Below are 19,820 nucleotides of genomic sequence, written 5' to 3' on the forward strand. Positions count from 1 at the left end.
CAGCAACTTGGTTCTATACATGACTATTAAATTTGAGAAACTTGCCAACCAAATTGAAGGCTTGGAAAATGCTTTCTTCACCAGCTATATTAAGGTGGCCTCATGGCAAAAATTCATGTCAAGGTCAAAATGTTCAAACCTAAGGATATGACGGCAGCCACAAGTTTGGCCTTGGCCTTGGCCAAACTTGTAAGAGCTATGTTTGCTTGATGTTGAAAGTCCACCCAAGATAGATGAATGGGAAGATGCTAAATAAGCCTAAGAAAGGATTTTCCTTTGGTTAAGGATTCACCTATTGATGGTGCTTGTGAAATCTCTATGCATGCATTGGTTGGAATTTCAAAGGGTTTTTTAGAAATAGGATCTTATAGGTCTTATTGATTCAATAACAATCATAATTTTATTGACCCCAAATTAGCCAAACAAGTAGGTTGTTTTATCCACCTTCGTTCTATCTTTAAAGTAATGCTTGCCAATGGTGACACCATACCTTGCAAGGGTAAGTGTTGAATTGTTCGCATCTCCATGGGAGACTACACCATCAAATTTGACATGTTTGCCCTTCCTTTGGGAGGTTGTGACATTGTTTTGGGAATCCAATGGCTCTATAGTTTTGGTCCCATCTTGTTGGACTTTTTTGAACTTTGGATGCAATTCATTGTTAATGGCCAAAAACACACCTTGCAAGGACTAGCACTTGGGTCTATTAGTCTTATTAGCTCTTATCGCATGGAAAGGTTACTCAAAAAGGGGTCTCATTTGATTATTGCCTCAAGTTTTTGCTATTCAATTTATAGACTTGTTGTGACGTATTCACACATCGCCCCATTATAAATGGGGACCCCTACTTTTTGCTTTCTAGGGTTTGCTTTCTTGGTCCTTTAGGGTTTTGTCTGTTAGCCTTTGCATGATGAGTGCTGTTAGGGGGATCGCTGGATAGTAGGCTCTGCTTGAGCTAGGTTGAGTCAGTAGATGCTCCAAGTTAGGGTTTCTTTCAAGGTCTTCCTTAGGCTTAGTTTTGTTGGTTGTGTCCCGTTTGAGTTCGAGGAAGTCAGTGAGTGGTTGATAAAATTTGGCTAAGACATGGAAGGAATGAATCAAGGATCACGACTAAGGCAAAGTCAAGTGGAAAAAGAGGTGAATTAAGCCCAAAATGAGGATTTCGCTCCTGACCCTTCCAAAGGGTCCAGGGCAAATTTCTCCACAAGACACTCCACCTCGACCCAGGCTCTGAGCTAACCCTTTCCTAGGTTTGAATGAAGGAAAAAGCACTTGTTTGAATGAAAAAAATGTGAAAATGGAGTCAGGATTTGAGCCCAAACATGATTTTCGCTCTTGACCCTTCCAAAGGGTCTAGAGCGAAATTCATGTAAAACCTTATTTTTCACCAAATTCTTGGGCTACATGTCAGCTTGAAGAGCAAATTCATGTGATCATGAAGGAAGGAGGCCTAATGAAGTTTGTCCAAGGTATGAAGAGGAAAAAATAAGTGAGAAATTAGCTCAAAAGGTGAATTTCACTCCTGACCCTTCCAAAGGGTCTAGAGCGAAATTCCAAGGGCACACCCATTCTTCACCTTGTTTGCACTAAGAGTCTTGTTCCTTAGACATGTGGTGAAGGTTTTGATATGTTCTTGCCTAAGAAGTGTTTGAAAGCATTTAAGGATGAAGATTATGACCTAAGGCATGGATTTTGCTCTTGATCCTTCCAAAGGGTCCAAAGCGAAATCCAATTTTCCTCCATTTTGCTCCAGGATATGACCAAAATTGTAGACTTTTGAGGCATAATTGAGAAGGTTTGATGCAACTTTGCCTTTGAGAGGAGATTTTAGACCTTGGGATGATGAAAGCTAGCCTCAAAAGAGAATTTCGCTCCTGACCCTTCCAAAGGGTCCAGAGCGAAATCCTCCATTTTGCCTTTGGCCTTAAAAACCTAGTTTAACCTCGCCTGGTGCCAGTTGGGTGGTGGATTGTCTTGATTGCGAAAGGAGGAAGTTAATTTGATCAAGTTTGGAGGAGAATGAGATGAAAGAAAGTGAGAAACTAGCCAAGAGTGAGATTTTCACTCCTGACCCTTCCAAAGGGTCCATAGCGAAAATCCTTGAAGACCTCAATTTCTTCCTTGTCTAGGCCAATTTCCTAGTTTCTAAGGCATGTGTGGAGGTGTTTTAAATGTTCTAGCCTTAGGAGGTGAGTAAAGGTGGATGAGATGAAGGATTCTAGACTAAAAGATGAATTTTGCTCCTGACCCTTCCAAAGGATCCAGAGCGAAATTCTTGAAAACACTCCTTTTCCCCTCTGCCAAAGTCAAGACCAAGATGGAGATGCAAGAAGAACGACCTATGTTTGCCTCCCAAAGAAGATTAAAGTTGGAAAAATCAAGAATCAAGGTCAAAAACATGATTTTCACTCCTAACCCTTCCAAAGGGTCTAGAGCGAAAATCCTTATAGCTCTTGTTTTCTTCCTTGTTTTGGCTAGGTGTTGGCATGATGGAGGATGAATTGGTATGTTCTTGCCTTGAGAGGGAGTTGGATGCTTTGGAAGATCAAGATTTTAGCCTAAAAGGTGAATTTCGCTCTTGACCCTTCCAAAGGGTCCAAAGCGAAATTCATTATAAACCTCATTTGCTACCTTGTTTGGGCTTCAATCCTTGTTCCTTAGGTGGAAAATGTTCTATGTTTGCCTCCAGAGAAGATTGAAGTTGGAAAAATGAGCAATCAAATCCAAATCATGATTTTCGCTCCTAACCCTTCCAAAGGGTCCAGAGCGAAAATCCACCTAGAACTCATTTCCTTCTTTGTTTGACCAAATTTTGATATCCAAGGCATGTTCGAAGGAAGAAAGGACGTGTTGTTGCCTTTGGGAATGTTTGAAAGCAATGAAAGGTAGAGATTTTGTTCGAGCAATGGAAATTCGCTCCTGACCCTTCCAAAGGGTCCAGGGCGAAATTTCACTAAACCACCTTTTTTCCCCAGTTTTATGCCAAGGCAATTGCAGACTAAAGTGAATTGAGATGGGAGAGGTCCTTAGGAGTGACTTCAAGTTGCTAGAAATCATTGAAATTGAAGGAATTGAGCCAAATCAAGAATTTCGCTCCTGACCCTTCCAGAGGGTCTAGAGCGAAATTCCTATAATCACCTAATTTCCCTTCAAAATAAGTTAAATCCTTGGTTTTCATGGCATAGATGGAAGGGAGGTGGCTTGACCTTACCTTTGAAGGAGATTTGAAGTTGGAAGGATGAGGGAATATGCTCAAGATCAAGAAATTCGCTCCTGATCCTTCCAAAGGGTCCAGAGCGAAATTATGCAAAACCTATCTTTTCCCTCAATTTTATGTCAAGTTTAGTGTGGATCAAGATTAAAGGTGTCCTTAGGCATGTCCTTGAATTGCCAAGAGTCGTCAAATATGAAGAAATGAGCTCAAAACAAGATTTTCGCTCCTGACCCTTCCAAAGGGTCCAGAGCGAAAAAACCTAAAACCATCCTTTTCTCCAAATTTTGAGTGAAGTCAGGCCTAGACTAGGGTGAGAGAAGCCATTTGGAATGCCTTGGAAAGATTTTTGATCATTAAAAATGCAAATTTTGAGCTAAAGAGAGAATCTTGCTCCTGACCCTTCCAAAGGGTCCAAAGCGAAATTCTTAAATCTACCTATTTCCTCCTTATCTCAAGTCAGGACTTTGAGTCCTAAGGCGTGGTTGAGGTTGAAATGTTGTTACTTTGCCCTGCAAGATGAATTGAAGTGAAGGAAATGAAGAGTTGTGACCTAAAACTTGAATTTCGCTCCTGATCCTTCCAAAGGGTCCAGAGCAAAATTCCCAATTTCACCTAAATTGCTCATGATGTAGACCAAGAGATGGATTCCCAGACCTTGGTGGAGAGAAGACTAGTGTATGCTTGCCTTGGAAGGCATTTTAGAGTAGAGGCATGATAGATTTTGTCCTAAAATGTAAATTTCGCTCCTGACCCTTCCAAAGGGTCGGAGCAAAATTCTTAAAACCTCTCTTTTGCCCCAAATTTACATCAAGCTTGGTGTTGGTTGAGAATGAGGGCATCCTTGGGCAAGTATCTAAGCAAGGACGGTCACAAAGTGAGAAGAATTTGAGCCGGGAATGCAAAATTCGCTCTTGACCCTTCCAAAGGGTCCAAGGCAAAATTCTTATAGGGCCTGTCCCTGGGGAGAATCTTGAGCAAGCTTCATTTTAATATCTTCTTGTTGATGATTTAAGGTGGAAAATGCTATGTTGAAATGAATTTGTTATATGACCTTAATCATCTTTTGGTTTGTTTTGCAGATGAAAGAAGACCAGGCTAGGGCAAGGACGACCTCCTCTAGTGCAACATCATCAAGGACGACCTCCTCCAGTCCAGCATCATCAAGGACGACCTCCTCTAGTCCAGCATCATCAGGGACGACCTCTTCTAGTCTAGCATCATCAAGGACGACCAATTCGCTAGCTACCTCCAGAACCTTCACTTTGCCACACTAAGGAACCACAAGATGACAATGAAGGGCGTTGCCAGCATTTCAAGGAAAGGTACACCCCCCATCCATCACGTCAAAGACAGAGGAGAATCAAATAAGGTCAGTGCAAGGGTCCGTTCAAGAAGCAGATAGTTTCAGAAGAGTTAATTAAAGTTAGCTTCTCAGCATCATCAAATTGAACATCTACCAAGTTACAAGTGTCAAACAAGGTGGCATCCTAGTCATCACTCCTCCAGTTGGATTGGTCCACCTCAACGTGTCCAGATTCAATGTACCTGACTCATCAAAGATGACACTAACTTCGATGTACCTACCCTGGTTATCCATTGGTCGAATATTCCAGAGAAGACATGTGTCCAAATAATGCAATTATTTCATTGGCCAGAATTGAGTTTGTTGTAATAAACCCTAATTAGGGTTTTCATTGTAAAATATTGGCCATTGATCGCAAATTGATCTGAGCTATTGAATTGTATTGAGAGTATTATAAAATGCTCAAGCTCTTCATTTTGTAGAGGTTACTAGTTGGTTGATAGAGGTTAGAATAGCTAATGATCGATAGTGAATATAATAGAAATTAGAGTAAAGTAGGAAGAGAAGGCAAGAAATTGTTGCCTTGATTGCAAATGAACCCCCTGTTCATTGAAGATATGGTGGAATGTGTCGTTTCTTTACAATACACATGGTCTCTTGTTGAACCTTCATTGTAGATGGTAAATGATTATATTGAATGAAGAAAATTGTTGAATGCCCCTGTGTGGAATCCGTCTAGTTCATACCATTAGCCTCTTACTGATTGTAAGTGCGCCCTGCGTGGTCAACTGGCATAAAATGAGCTTAATCTTAAGTCGTTACACGTCTATTGTTCATGCATTATCTTGAATGGTGATCAATGTCTGATGGTGTACGATTTGAACGTATTGGAAGCATCCCTTAGAAGATCGCATTGAGTTGATGTCGGATTGTTCAAGCTTGATGGTGAGACCCAGCCTAGTAGGACTCCACCTAGTCATTCATCCATCTTCTTGCATTCTAGGTAGTAGAGTAGACTTCCTGAACCCTGGCTCTTTAACAATTTGTTTGTCTTCCAGTTAGTAAATAGGACTTGTGATTCCAACAAATCAGACGTTTAGGTCATCGAGTGTAAGTTCCCTTGTGATTCCAGCAAAATCACATCGTATCTCAAAGAGCTTATCCACACGTAGAGAACCTACATATCAAAACCTTGGAGTTACTCCGATTGATCCTTCGGCGATATCTTCAGCAGTCGGGAAACTTTGTTCAAGAGAGGATAAGATACCTTGGTATTTTATTCTGTGTTCGCATTTGTACAAAAAACACATCATAGAAGTATGTGAGGAACAAAAAGAGAGATGAAAGCTATACAAGAGAACTCTCATAGAAGTATGTGAGGAACAAAACCCCATGTGAGGAAAAAGTCCCCCCCATATGAGAGAAGAAGAGAAGTCAAACTGTGATCCTCCCTCAATGAAGAATCTGCACCAATGATAGAAGCTCGATGTATGAAGAAACTGCTCCACGAACGTCGAACAACATTCCTCCCCTTAGGAAGAAACAAAACCAAAGGTGTATCCATGATGTCTCCCCAATCATGAAGGGAAGATGTATGAAGAAAACTCATGATGAAAGGAATCTGAAAACTGCTCAAGTGTCCCCATGTTGATGCTGAAAGATACCCCTTCCAAAGGTGGTAAACTGTGCCACACTGCTGAAAAAGGCACTCCAAGATCTAGTGGAGATGTATGTAGAACAATATCCAAAGACTCATGTGTCTCCTCAAAAAATAAAGAGACCTCCTCCAACTGCTGTACATAAGTATCCACAATCATGTCAACCTCAAAAGAATGATCATGTAGAGAATGAACAAGAGGGTCAGAGTGTGCCCTCGCAACAATCGAAGAAGGATCATCTTCATCAAAGAGAAGATGTATGTCATCAATGATGTCTCCCAAATCTGCAATGTAGGATTCCACAAACAAACCTGCAATATCTGTCATGTAATCATCCCATGAATCTGAAGCTGGAAGACAATGTATATCCTGCTGCACTGAATCACATGAAGGCAAAACTGTAGCACTATCTGCATCATCAGGTGCAATAGGTGATGTGATATCAATATGAGAAGATGAAATACAAGACTCAAGAACTGGGTCACATGTGAGAATCCCCAAGTTCAAGTGTCCAAAGTTCTCCTCAAAATCTGAATCATCACAATAAGTGTGATCATCATGTGTAGAATCATCAAATGTGAAATCATCATCATCAACAAAATCTGAAAAGGTGTATAACCGAGATGCATGATCAACCACCCCAGTCGCAATGATAGCTCTAGTCTCCATGTCTCTAATAAAAACCGAGTCAGGTGTGAACTCCACAACTCTCTTAGTTGCGCCATGTGTGATTTGATAGATAGAAAGGAGATTGTTTGTCAAGTGGGGTACACACAACACATCATTGAAGGAGTTATCCCCAATGTCAATAGATCCTTTCCCAATCACATCCATGTATGTATGATTGCCCATCAAAATCTGAGGCATGGTGCAAGGCTCAAATGTAGAGAACATAGACTGCGAAGATGCCATATGATGAGAAGCCCCTGAATCTAGAAGCCATCTCTCTGAATCATGATTGATAGTAGCACATAGAGCTTTTCCTTTTCTTGTTCCAAAAGAGTGAGTTTTTCCACTTGTAGAAGCCATGAATGCTTGCCCTTTTCCTTTTGAATGTGAGGAAGTGGAAGTTGATGAATCATCCTTCTTGTAGACTTTAGGCAAATCAATGTTATGCTTTTTGATGATATGTGTGAGCTCATCAATCTTCTTAGTATGGCAACGATGTTCCTCATGACCAATCTTTTTACAATAAGCACAAGTAGGTCTTTCCCTCTTTGGTGAATTATCTCTCTTGGAAGAGGATGAATCTCCTTGTTGTGGAGAAGATTGTGCTTTTTCCTTAGGCTTTGATTGCCATTTCTTCTTGTTTGAGTTGTCCTTTCCTTGATTTCCTTTGTTTCCTTGATTTGCTACTAATGCTTGAGACTTAGAAGAAGCCTTAAGAATGCCCATGCTTATCAACTTAGTTTGTTCCATCATCAACATTTCATTGAAAGCATCAAATGTAGGCATTTTGTAGCTTGAACCCATTGTCATCCTATGAGTTTGGAAACTAAAAACAAATGCTGCATATTCTTGTGGAAGCTTCCCTATCAAGTTGAATATCAATTGAGTATCCTTTTTATCAATGCCACAATCTTTGAGTTGTGCCCTCAACTCATTTGCCTTAGTGACATAATCTTGTATAGTATCAAAGTTCTTGGGATCTAACATGGTGAGATCACTATCAATTTGATATCCCCTAATCTCATCAACTTGACCATACAAGTCTTGAAACTTTTGCCAAGCATCCTTGATTAGAGTACATTTCTCAATATGGAAAATGAGATCCTTTGATATATACTTTCTTAAGGTACCAATTGCCATGATATTTTTAGTGAGCCAATCTAAGTGACCAACTGGATCAGCCTTAGGATCAGTTGGAACAACAATAGTTCCATCAATGTAATGAGTGAGTCCTTTTTCCATAAGTTTACTCCATGCATCAATTTTCCAAGTAGCATAATTATGTGGAGTTAAGAGAGGAAACTTAGAAGAACCCATAGCAGCAAAAAGGAAGGAACACGAGCAAAAAAGCACAAGAGACACCCCCCAAATTCAATCAATCAAAGTACCCCCCCCTAAAGTGATGATTTTGGCACTTTATACTTAGTGCGATTACAATGAGCCACTTGCAAAACAAGGCAAAGTGGGCTTATGATGCAAATTTTACAACTTCTCGAATGAGATACAAGAGACTTCAATCAATAGTGCAATGAATCTAACTGAGATTCAAGCAAATATACAAGTACCAAGAGAGCCAAAAATGGCCTAAATCTGAAAGTACAATTTCTACTTACAATGACATCAATCTGATAGCATCATGTGAAAGTAGATGAAAAAATATGCACTTTCAAAAAAAACGGCACCTAAAAAGGAGGTCGGATGACCCCAAACGAAGCCTCTGAAGTTGCAAAAACTGGGATTACTCAGGGACAGTCACCAAAAACTGCATTTTCTGAAAAATCCGTGCATCAAAATCAAAAAATTCTTTCACCACTGCGGAGAGCACAAAATTCTAGCCCATTTCAAAAAAAATTGCACCCAAAAAGGAGAAAAAATGAGCAAGTTATGGCCATTTGAAGTTGAACTGCAAAATCAAAAATGCAAATGAGAGGGGGTCCAAAAATTTTCAAACCCTGCTGATGTGGCGTTGACGTCAGCAAGTTACGCGATTAAATTTGACGACCGTATGACCGTCGCAAAAATTTCACCTCCATGGCTGACTGAGCGTCTGTACTGTACGGATAGACTGCGTGGCGTGCTGACTGTGTGTTCCGTACTGTACGGAATTGTTGACTAGGCAAAGGTGATTTGGCTGCTGATGTGGCAGTCTGTATTGATGACGTGGCGTATGGAAATGGCCGACTGTCTGTACGGTTTTCCGCGTGGCGGAGGAGCTGGCCGAGGAACCTGCGGTTGCGGACGAGCGGTGCGGGCCGGGAGGAGGCGGAGATGGCGCTGTGGGGGCCGCTTCGGCTGTCTTCGGCAGAGCAGGGACCGGCGGGCGGGAGGAGCCGGAGCTGGAGTTGCCGGAGGCTGCCGGGAAGCGGAGGTGGCGTCGGGTGCTGGGCGGGCGGAGATAGCAGTGCCGGAGCGGGGCGGAGGGCGCCGGTGCAGCGCGGGCGGAGCTGCGGACAAACGACGTCGGTAGGGAGCGTGTGCGGCAGCGGCGTCGTGGACGAGGCGCCGGCGGGATCGGACGGCCAGAGGAGCTGACGTGACAGGTACGTACGTTCTGCGCAAAGTACCTGCAACACGCGGTACGAGCGGCACGGGGGGGTCTGCGGACCCCCCAAAAAATCCTTTTTTTTTTTTTTGATTTTTTGCTTTTCAATTTTTTTGATCAAAATTTTTTTTTTTTCAATTTTTTTTTCGATTTTTTAATTTTTCAAACAATTTTCAGAATAAAGGAAATTTTTTTTTTTTGAAAAAATTATAAAATATTTTCGAAAATCCGTACAAATAGGGCAAAAATGGAGAAATTTTTTTTCTCACCAAAATAGGCCAACTTTATAACCAAAATTCATGGAAATGGCCTTCCGGACGCAATGGAGAGGTCGGATCTGGTCTAGGACGCCTCCAAATGATGATGCTCCTCAAATCTGCCTCTTGACGTCACAATAATGCCTCTTCAAGACGAATCAATGAAGCTCCAATAGCTCTGATACCATGTTGGATTTTGCCAAGATCAAGAGGTCAATGAAATGTACAAGATAGAGACATAATATGGGACAAGAATAAACTGTATTCTCATCAATAGAAAATGATCAATAATTGTTTCATATAATGTAGATGAGCTTGCTTATATAGGCAAGGCTAGGGATATGTACGAGCACACAAATATGACATGTGGCTCAATAAGAAACAAGGGTAGGTAAGAAATAGGTGTGGGTAGGTAGGAGAAATAATATAATATTCCACATGAGGTGGATCACCCACCGAAGGTGGAATTATCACTCCACAATAAGTGGATATGATAGTGTAATAACAAGATCAACACCATAAGAGGTGGAATTTCTCCTACACACTATCCCAATGTGGCACAAACACCCAAGTGTCTCATATCCAAACTACTATGAAATGCATTATCCTAAGTAAACTTAAGTAAGTGTAATAATATCCATGATGAATAATTATTTACACCAACAAGACTCCTTTGTGTTTCAACCACCCAAGGATCTCTAGGAATTATTGCCTCAAAATGACATCCATAGGAGAATCATTGTTGATGAGAAGGTGAGGCACAAACATGGCTCTAATGAGGAAAACTGGTTTTTGTTAGTGTTAACACCATATGGGCATTGAGTTAGGAATTTATTGTTTGGAAGAATCTACCAAAACAATAAGTGTTGTTGCTTTATCTTTACTTGATTGAAGGAGGAATGGAGGATTGCAATGCAACAAAGGAGGCTAGATTAATGTTGGTTCCATTTTTGAATATATTTCAGCTCATCGACCTAATTACCATGACATGAATGTTCCTCATGATAACCTTGTAGTAAGCATAGGTTGGCTTTTCCTTCTTTTAAGAATTTGACTTGGAGGAAGAGGATTTGTAGTTTGTTTGAGAGGATTGTGCTTGTTCTTTTTGTGAGTTTTTCTTTAACCTTTTTTGTTTCTTGTTAGAGAGAAATGATTCTTTTTGCTCGTTTGGGTGACTAGGCAACAAAGCCTAGGATTGAGATGGCTTTAAGAGACCCATGGGAAGTAGTTTCTCTTCTATATGCATCGACATCTTAGAGAAGATTGCAAATGAAGGCATAGTAGATGCTAATCCCATAAACACCTTGTGTGTGAAAGTTAGAATTAAGTTGCATATTTAGGGCAAAGGTTGTGATGTCATGGAAATGGGGACAAGGCAACAACAAAGTTCAATGTTAATAAGTTAGTTTCAACCATAAAACCAAAACAAAGAACTAAAAACCATTCCAAACATATCAAAAGAGATTTTAAAAAGCATGAAAGAAGTTTAACAAAATAAAAGAAAGGAGAAGAGCCTCCCTAAGATGCTTCCATGATGCCTTTTGATGCTTCTCCCTTGTTTCTCCCCTCTCCAAGTCCCAAATGAGTGTAGCTCTCAACTTTTAGCATTAGCCATGGATGCCATATGGAGATTCAAGATGGTTGAATATGATAAGTAAATGCTATGCAAGTGTAGATAGTGATGCTATGAAAAAGCTCTATGCTAATACCAGTATAACAACAATATTCTAATGCTTCCTTCTTTGCTTGAGGAGAAGGGTTCTATTTATAGAAGAAATGGGGAAATGGAGGGTTAAGATCGAGCAATCTTAACAAGGGTTAGGATTGAAAGATATTCAATCCATGTGAGACTTTCAACCCAATCCCATGTTGACAAGTGTCACCATGAGGAGGCTTGAGAGGAGAGATAAGGAGCATTAAATGCTTGAGGGGACATGATGGTTACCCTAGTCAAAGAAATAAATGCTTTGAAGAGACCCATGAGTCAAAAGGATGGTTAAGTTAGAGGAAAGTCTCTAACCAAAGGTAAAAGGTGAGTTAACCATAAATGGTTATGTAAGAGCCTTTAATGGTTTGGAAGACTTTAGAGGTTAACCATTTGAAGACTTAAAGCCTTAAATGCCTTTCAAAGATTTTTAGGGCTTTGAGAAGTGACTCCAAGTTGCTTAGGAATGTGACAATATTTAGGGGATGGATTAGGCTAATTAGGAAGGGGTTAGAAGAATCTAGAAGGGGGTTAGGATTGCAAGTGGGTTTTGTAGGAGAATGCAAGTTGGAGGAATTTTGGGATTTTCAATTAAAATAAAATCATTTATTTCAATTAAATGGTGCAATTTGCATTTGGGTAAATATTCAAATAAATATTAATTTATTTAAATGAGAAAAAAGAAGATTAAGCATTAAATGCTTGAAGAATTTAAGAGAAACAATTAAAGGTTTGAGAAAACTCTAGAAGGAAGCCATTAAATTTGAAGACTTTAAGGGAAACCATTAAAGTCTTAAGAAGACTTTAAGGGAAGCCATTAAGTTTGAAGACTTTAAGGGAAACCATTAAAGGCTTAAGAAGACTATAGAAAGAAGCCATTAAGTTTGAAGACTTTAAAGGAAGCCATTAAGTTTGAAGACTTTAAGGGAAACCATTAAAGGCTTAAGAAGACTATAGAAAGAAGCCATTAAGTTTGAAGACTTTAAAGGAAGCCATTAAGTTTGAAGACTTTAAGGGAAACCATTAAAGGCTTAAGAAGACTTTAGAAAGAAGCCATTAAGTTTGAAGACTTTAAAGGAAACCATTAAAGGTTTCAAGTGGGTGAGGATAAATAAGATTTTAAATAAATAATTTATTTAAAATAGTTGTGCAACTTGCATTTGTAGGAAAATACAAGTGGGTGGAGGATAAAGGTGATTTAAATAAATGATTTATTTAAAATAGTTGTGCAACTTGCATTTGTAGGAAAATACAAATGGGTGGAGGATAAAGGTGATTTAAATAAATAATTTATTTAAAATAGTTGTGCAACTTGCATTTGTAGGAAAATACAAGTGGGTGGAGGATAAAGGTGATTTAAATAAATGAAAATAGTTGTGCAACCTGCATTTGTAGGAAAATACAAGTGGGTGGAGGATAATGGTGATTTAAATAAATGTTAATTTATTTAAATGTGAGGTGGGATTTTGGGGGATTTAAATAAATATTAATTTATTTAAATGTGAGAGAATATTTAATTAAATAAATATGATTTATTTATTTAATTAATGGTCTGAATTTGGTTAAGTGAATTAAATCAAATAAATTGAATAATTTATTTAATTAATAGGAGAAGAGGGTTAACATGAATTAATTAAATATATTAATTTAATTAATTTATTGATTGATGGTTAAATAATCAAATAAATACTGAATATTCATTTAATTAAGTGGACAGATTTATGTGACTACAGGTTGTTAAGGGCACCAAATACCATGTCCTTTCACACACTTTACATTGTGCTCTAAGGTTATTGACCTTTGTGATGAAATCTTGGATGTTTAAAAGCTTTTTGGATCAAGACACATAAAATCAATGTCAATCTAATAGCCTCTAACTTCACTAGTTTTACCATAGAGACTTTTAAATTGTACCAAAGTATCATGTGGATTTGTACATGCATCAATCTAAAACAAAAGATCAAGGGAAATATAGTCCCGAAGACATCCAAGTGCTTTATTATATTCAAGCATCCACTCATTTAGAAACGCCAAATAGAGTTTCATGTACTTAAGTAAAAGATGCCTTGTGTCGAAAAAAGTGAAAGTGGAAGTAGTTGATTTTGATTCCAAAAGAATTTTACCAAGACGATTTGAAAATAAAAAATGCATGAATCCTAGTTGATAAAGTATCATGTGGATTTGTACATGCATCAATCTAAAACAAAAGATCAAGGGAAATATAGTCCCGAAGACATCCAAGTGCTTTATCATCTTAGGATTCATCAACCTTTTGTTCAACATAGGGTCTATGTCCTTGTTGCATTAAGGCATTCAATGCATTTTGTTGCCATGATGCATAGTTGTATGGAGTTAACAATGGTAACTTAAAATGACTGGTAATGAAGGAAAAGTAGAGCACAGGTGGAAAAGAAGATATGCCCAATCACAAAATACATCAAGAGACCCCCATTGAATTCGTTCAATCAAAGATGCCCTCTAGCAAAATAGTTTCGTTACTTTAGAGATTAGCGTGTTTACAAGTTGGAGTTGTTCTATGTCACTATAGAGATTAGTGCATTTACAATGTCCAAAATGGACTACAATATTGAAGTACAATCTAATCTTAAAATGAGAACCTCAAACTTACACTAACATGTAGTAGTGCTTGACAAATATTCACTTTAAAAAACAAGACTCAAATTTGAGTTTGTTTGTGGAAGTCACAAAGCTTTGAATTTTTCCAAAATTTGTGATTGTTTATTAAATCTATAACAAGAAAATTGATATTTTTGGAAAAATAGTAAAACTTGAGTAAAAAGTGATTGCACCAGTGTGCAGAGCATGAAATTCCACCTCATTTAAAGAAAAGTTGAATTGAAAATAGAGATCACGAACCCAAAATAGGACCCTTTGAAGTTAGATTACAAATTCAACATTGTCAATGCTAAGCGGGGCAACATGTTAATATTTGTTGGAACTATCACCAAATTTAGAGTTTTTGCCAAATGTATAGAGATCTTCTAGCTAACTTTGGGGCTCTCCTAATTTGGAGACATTGCCCAAAATAGCCAAATACTAATTTAATTGCTAAATTTGGCAAGGTGCTAGCAACACTTGGGGGACATTTGGGTGGCTTGATGGTGGTGCAATGGTGGTTGATCGGATGTCGGTAGAGCCATAATGGAGGTTTTGTGCTACTTGAGTAGTGTAGAGGCAAAGGAGTCGTGGGGGTGGCAAAATTGAGTCCATTGAGTGGCTAGAATAGGGCCAATTGGGCACATCCTTGGTTGGTGGTGGCCAAAGGGGGTTGAGTTTGTGCAAGCTTAAGGCCCTTTAAATTATTTATTATTTAAAAACGAAAACTTAGAGTAGTTAATAAATTTTCTTTTTTGAAAGTATAGCACAACATTGTTTATAAGGGTCATATGACTTCTTGGACAATATTTTTTTGCTTCACCTTGCAATTTTGCTCAAATTGGACAATTTTTTTAATTTGAAAATGAGGGCTCTTAGGCTTTTTGAATGCAATGGTTGGGTCATCCCAAAATACTTCAAAGTGATGGTTTCTTGTTGACTATAGCCAAAAACTTCCTTGTTTCAACTTCTTATTGTTTTGGCCTCTAGTGTCCAAGTGGGACAAAACAAAGGCAAATCTAACTTTTTCGGCTGTTCAGGACTCAATGGCAAGCTTATATTTTCTCTAGGAAGCACCTAAATATATTTGTGATTGGCAAGATTAGAAAGGAATTCCACTAGAAATTAGTATTTTTTCAACACTTTTTTGTTTCTCTAGATAATTTGAGGAGGCGAGAGAAAAGTGTACCCATGGTTTAGAAAATAACAGCCGTATGCTTCCAGATTTTTGAAACAATATTAACCCACTACTTACTCGCCAAGACTTGTGAGTTTATTGGTGGGCCGAGTCGACTCACCAAGGACTCGCGAGCCGAGTCTAGACGAGTCCTGGCACAAGACTCGCGAGTTTGTGCCAGGGACTTGCGCGAGTCCTAAGTCGGGACTCGCGAGTCCAACTTAAAGACTCCCGATGCACAAAAACACACCCAACAAAAGAGATAAGAACATGTCAAAAAATTATCTAAATCTTTTCTTTTTCAAGTCAGTCTCATTCTCTTCATTAGAATATATACATGAAATATAACATTTACTTTAAGTTATATTTCATGTATATATTGGCAGGATGTTTGAGAGTGGTTTCAGATCTCTAGGAGTTATGATGTAAATTCTAGGTTTTAGAAGATCTTTTAAATTTTCAGACAGTCAAATTTCAGTAATCAGTAGGCTTCTATTAGCATTCTCTTGCTCTCTCTATCTCACTCACTTTATCTGTCCCGAATTTTAGACCTATCTATCTCCCTATCACTCTTCCTCTATCCCCTCTCTCTACTACTCTATCTCATTCTCTCCTCTCTACCCCAAGATCTAGACCTATTTCTCTACGCCTCTCTCTCTCACCCTCAGACCTGAGCAAGTGGTGCTACCCTCAACCTAATTTTGGCGAGCTGGAAAAGCCACATCGGACTCCTAGAACTAGAATCCTAGAACTAGACCCTCTAGTTCTATCTCTCCCTTGGTTTTCACTAGAGCTGGGAAGAGGAAGATGTAGTCTTCTCTTTAGTTTGTTCATTGTTGTTTTTCACATTTGGACATATCATTATATGTAATTTTGTAAACATTTATAAACTTATGCTGCTGTTCTACATTTTAAAGTTTGAAACTATGAGTATGAATGATGAAATTTCAAATATTGAGTGTTTGGAGATCATATGACATGTGTAATGTTTCAATTATGGCTCTTATGTTCTTTAAATGCATTCATTTCTTTTTGTTTTTTTTGTAAAACTACGATTTTTTTTTGCCGAGTCCTTTCCCGAGTTTTTGCGGAGTCCGAGTCTGAGTCTAATTTTTTGGGCTATCGAGTGCGTGTCGAGTCTGAGTTTTCCAACTTTGCTCACAATCACTCAAATACCATGTAAAATATATCTGTGTAGCCCCTCGAGAATGCAAATGTGTGAAAGGAAATCAAAAGACAAAAAAAAAGAAATGATAAAACAAGCTATATTCTATTCAACTGGTATGCAAAAGTTAGATTACAATGAGATGCTCATATGAGAGCAATAGGTGGGTATATAGGATATTCCACCAAGATACTAAAAAACACAACCGATATGGGATAAAGTGAAAAAGTCCCTGAGTTAATTAGGTGTGGAAACAACCTCAATAGAGAGTCAGCTATGTAAAGAATCCCAACAAAAGCATAACACAAGGTCAGATCCCGAACCATCAGAACTAAGTGCAAGTATAATCAGACTTCGAAGGGAAAGACATCTTGAAGAATCATGGATCCGAGAGTGAAGAAAGCAACTATGATATGAGACCAGTGATATCATATGCTTGTAGCAAGGCTTGGGCTGGAAGAACTAACATCATCATTATCCATCACTTCAAAAAGGCTAATTTAAGCTTTGACGATGGGGACCAAGATTGGATTTCCTTGGAAGTCAAGTACAGTCCCATAAAACCTACGTAGTCAACTTCTGACCTATGAACCTATGGTGATAGAGGACAAATCAGTAATATGCATCTGCTTCAGTACATTGCAGTTTCTTGACAATTCTAATAGAGAGAAATGTAGAGGATTTCAATAGTAATGATGCGATCAAGGTGTCTGATATGATGCATTTTTGGTGATACTAGGAACTGAATGCAGGGTGCACTTTATAGAATCTGGGCTCACCATGCTAATTTTGTTACTCTCAGGATAAATGCTTGATTTTTTTTTTTAATTACTTTCTTAGGATAATTATGCATTTTTCTTGAAATTATGTTACCTTTTGTTGTTTGACAGTCATTTGATTTATAAGATTTTTACCCCTAATCCTCATTTACGATGTTATCTTCAATATCTGGGCTTTATTGTTGAACTGATTGACACTAGCTTCATTATAAGTGCTAGTAGGAACTAAAAATGTATGAAATCATGCAATGATAACCTTTTTTTTAAATTTCAATCATCATCTTTGATTTGTCTTTAAGTATTTTATTGTAATGGACCTATAGTATAGTTGACTTTCAAAGTTATTGCGATAATTTTTTAATAATCATATTTGCTTTGGTATTGACATATTAGTGGATCTGGTGCGCCACATTCTAGTATTCTGCAAGGTGTTTTTATTCAAACATCTTGATTGCTTATATGATTTCTATGAATTATAATTAATTATAACAATTTATATTCCTAGCCCAAAATGGGTTGTATCATTCATTTTTGGTTTGGTTTTAATAGGTAACAAAGCAGCATAATGAAGATTGCAAAAAACTTTTGAGGTTGATGGGGGTTCCTGTGATTGAGGTAATGTTGTTCAAGATTTTAATCATCCTCATTTTCATGTTGAATCCTCAGAACTTTGCATTTATTATATTGCAAATATGATTTTCATTTCTTCGCTGTATCCTTTCAATATCAAACAGTTCCTTATGCTATAGCACATCAAGGTAGTTTTTGCATCTTTTTGGTTGGTTACTGCAAAAGGTTTTAACTTTTTACTCTTTGGTTTAAAAGCATATACTATTCAGATGAACTTGTACATACTCTTGCTTTATCCTAAATATGAATTGTTCCTTACATTTAGAATTATGTTGTATGGTGACATTATTGTTGGTGTTGACAGGCTCCTTCTGAAGCTGAGGCAGAGTGTGCATCATTATGTAAAAGTGGCAAGGTGTGCATTTTTGAATATTGGTATTGCTTTGTCATTCAATGTTTGGCGCTCCTTGATTTTGGCAACCAGGGTTATTTTTAGCCCAATTTTTATCTAATCTAGCTGAATGTACTTATGAGCCCAAAAGTATGGCCTACTTCGGTCTTTTTGTGGAAATTAATCTAGACTCTTTCATTTTTCTGTTTTGAAGGTTTATGCAGTAGCTTCCGAGGATATGGATTCGTTGACATTTGGCGCTTCAAGGTTTTTGCGGCATTTGATGGAACCCTCATCAAAGAAAATACCAGTAATGGAATTCGAGATTTCAAAGGCACATGTTGGACACTTTTAGAACCTTTAGTTTATTGAAATAGTTGAATAAACTGTGTCAAAAGGAGTGCTTGAGACATTGAAACCTCCTCATTTATTGTTCTCATTAGGTTTTAGAGGAGCTGAACCTTACAATGGACCAGTTTATAGACATGTGCATCCTTTGTGGGTGTGACTACTGTGATACTATTAGAGGTATGTTCATCTATGTATGCTGATTAATATTGTGAAGTTGACACATACTAAATTTTGGTAATATTCAATGCTCAATTGTATATTTCTTGTTAATGATGCAAATTTGTTTTCAACCAGAACAATATATATGATTTTTTAAGATTAAATGACACAAGAAGAAGAAACCTTTGTGCCAGTTACTGCTAGACTCTGGTTAGGTCACATTGTTAGCTTATTGGAATTTTCATCTTGTTGTAAATATACATATAGCTTCGGTCGGATAACCATTTAATTATGCAAATGTCTAATTGGCCTTTGGCCTTAGATATTTGTATAATTAACTATTATCTCTATCCTTACAGATCAGTATTGTACAAATTAATATTGTATCATATAAACATCGAATCGGTTAATTAAGTATTACCGATTCTATGCATAATTAATAATAACATTTTCATTGTTAATTAATTTTGCATAGAATCGTATACTACTAATACCGATTGGTGTATGTTTTACCAATTGATTTATATTGTTATGCTGATCGCTGTTTATATTTACTAATCGTATCCCATAGGGTAACGACCATATGTGGAACCATGTCGGTTCCACATAGGGTCGCAACCCTATGCGATCGACTAAGCATATATATCGTGCCACATAGACATTGTGGTTGGTAACAAAAACAAGAAATCCACTGCATAACATATATATAGGCAATCACAATCACAGCACGATAACTTCAGCATATCGTGTGGAGATATTAGTTGATCTGCAAGGAGTCAACAGTGCTTTGATAAGGATCAGACATTTCTGTTTTATTGTACCTGCCATATTCAAACTTGGAGAGTTTGAATTGCATCTGCAGTCATTGCATTTTATATATATACAGTGTAATTTGCATTAAAGGAAATTCTGATACATATATATTAATGTGATAATTGAACATTACATTGCAATCTGAAAAATTAATCAAGAGTGACAATTAAAATTTTAAAATATACCATATATAAGATCTGATCTAACTTTAACACATCTTAGAACATTCTATTTACCTTCTTTTTTAAGTTTTTTGCATTTGCTCGTGGTTCACCTAATGTTACTTTCAGTTTGTATAGACATCAGTAAACATACGGTATCCATGTTTTATCCTGAAACAAGTATGTCTTTGTACTACAAGAGAAACTATGAAGTGCCCTAATTGGTATAATGTTATTGTAGTTGTTTAAAGCGTTGTTAAAATTTAAATTGAAGTGGAGTTAATGGATTA

General features: G+C 37.7%; 1 protein-coding gene across 2 annotated transcripts in view; it reads left to right on the top strand.

The window, feature by feature from the left end:
• LOC131040576 (flap endonuclease 1) overlaps positions 1–19,820 on the top strand; it is a 77,648-nt gene that overhangs the window by 20,168 nt on the left and 37,660 nt on the right. For both annotated transcript variants that reach the window (XM_057973521.2, XM_057973520.2), the window contains exons 8-11: positions 17,635–17,700; positions 18,020–18,070; positions 18,261–18,380; positions 18,490–18,574. In XM_057973521.2, coding sequence (XP_057829504.2) covers positions 17,635–17,700; positions 18,020–18,070; positions 18,261–18,380; positions 18,490–18,574 — 322 coding nt within the window. The remainder of the gene's footprint in view (positions 1–17,634; positions 17,701–18,019; positions 18,071–18,260; positions 18,381–18,489; positions 18,575–19,820) is intronic.

Source organism: Cryptomeria japonica, chromosome 4 (assembly GCF_030272615.1).
Source record: "Cryptomeria japonica chromosome 4, Sugi_1.0, whole genome shotgun sequence".
NCBI classification, from domain to species: domain Eukaryota; kingdom Viridiplantae; phylum Streptophyta; class Pinopsida; order Cupressales; family Cupressaceae; genus Cryptomeria; species Cryptomeria japonica.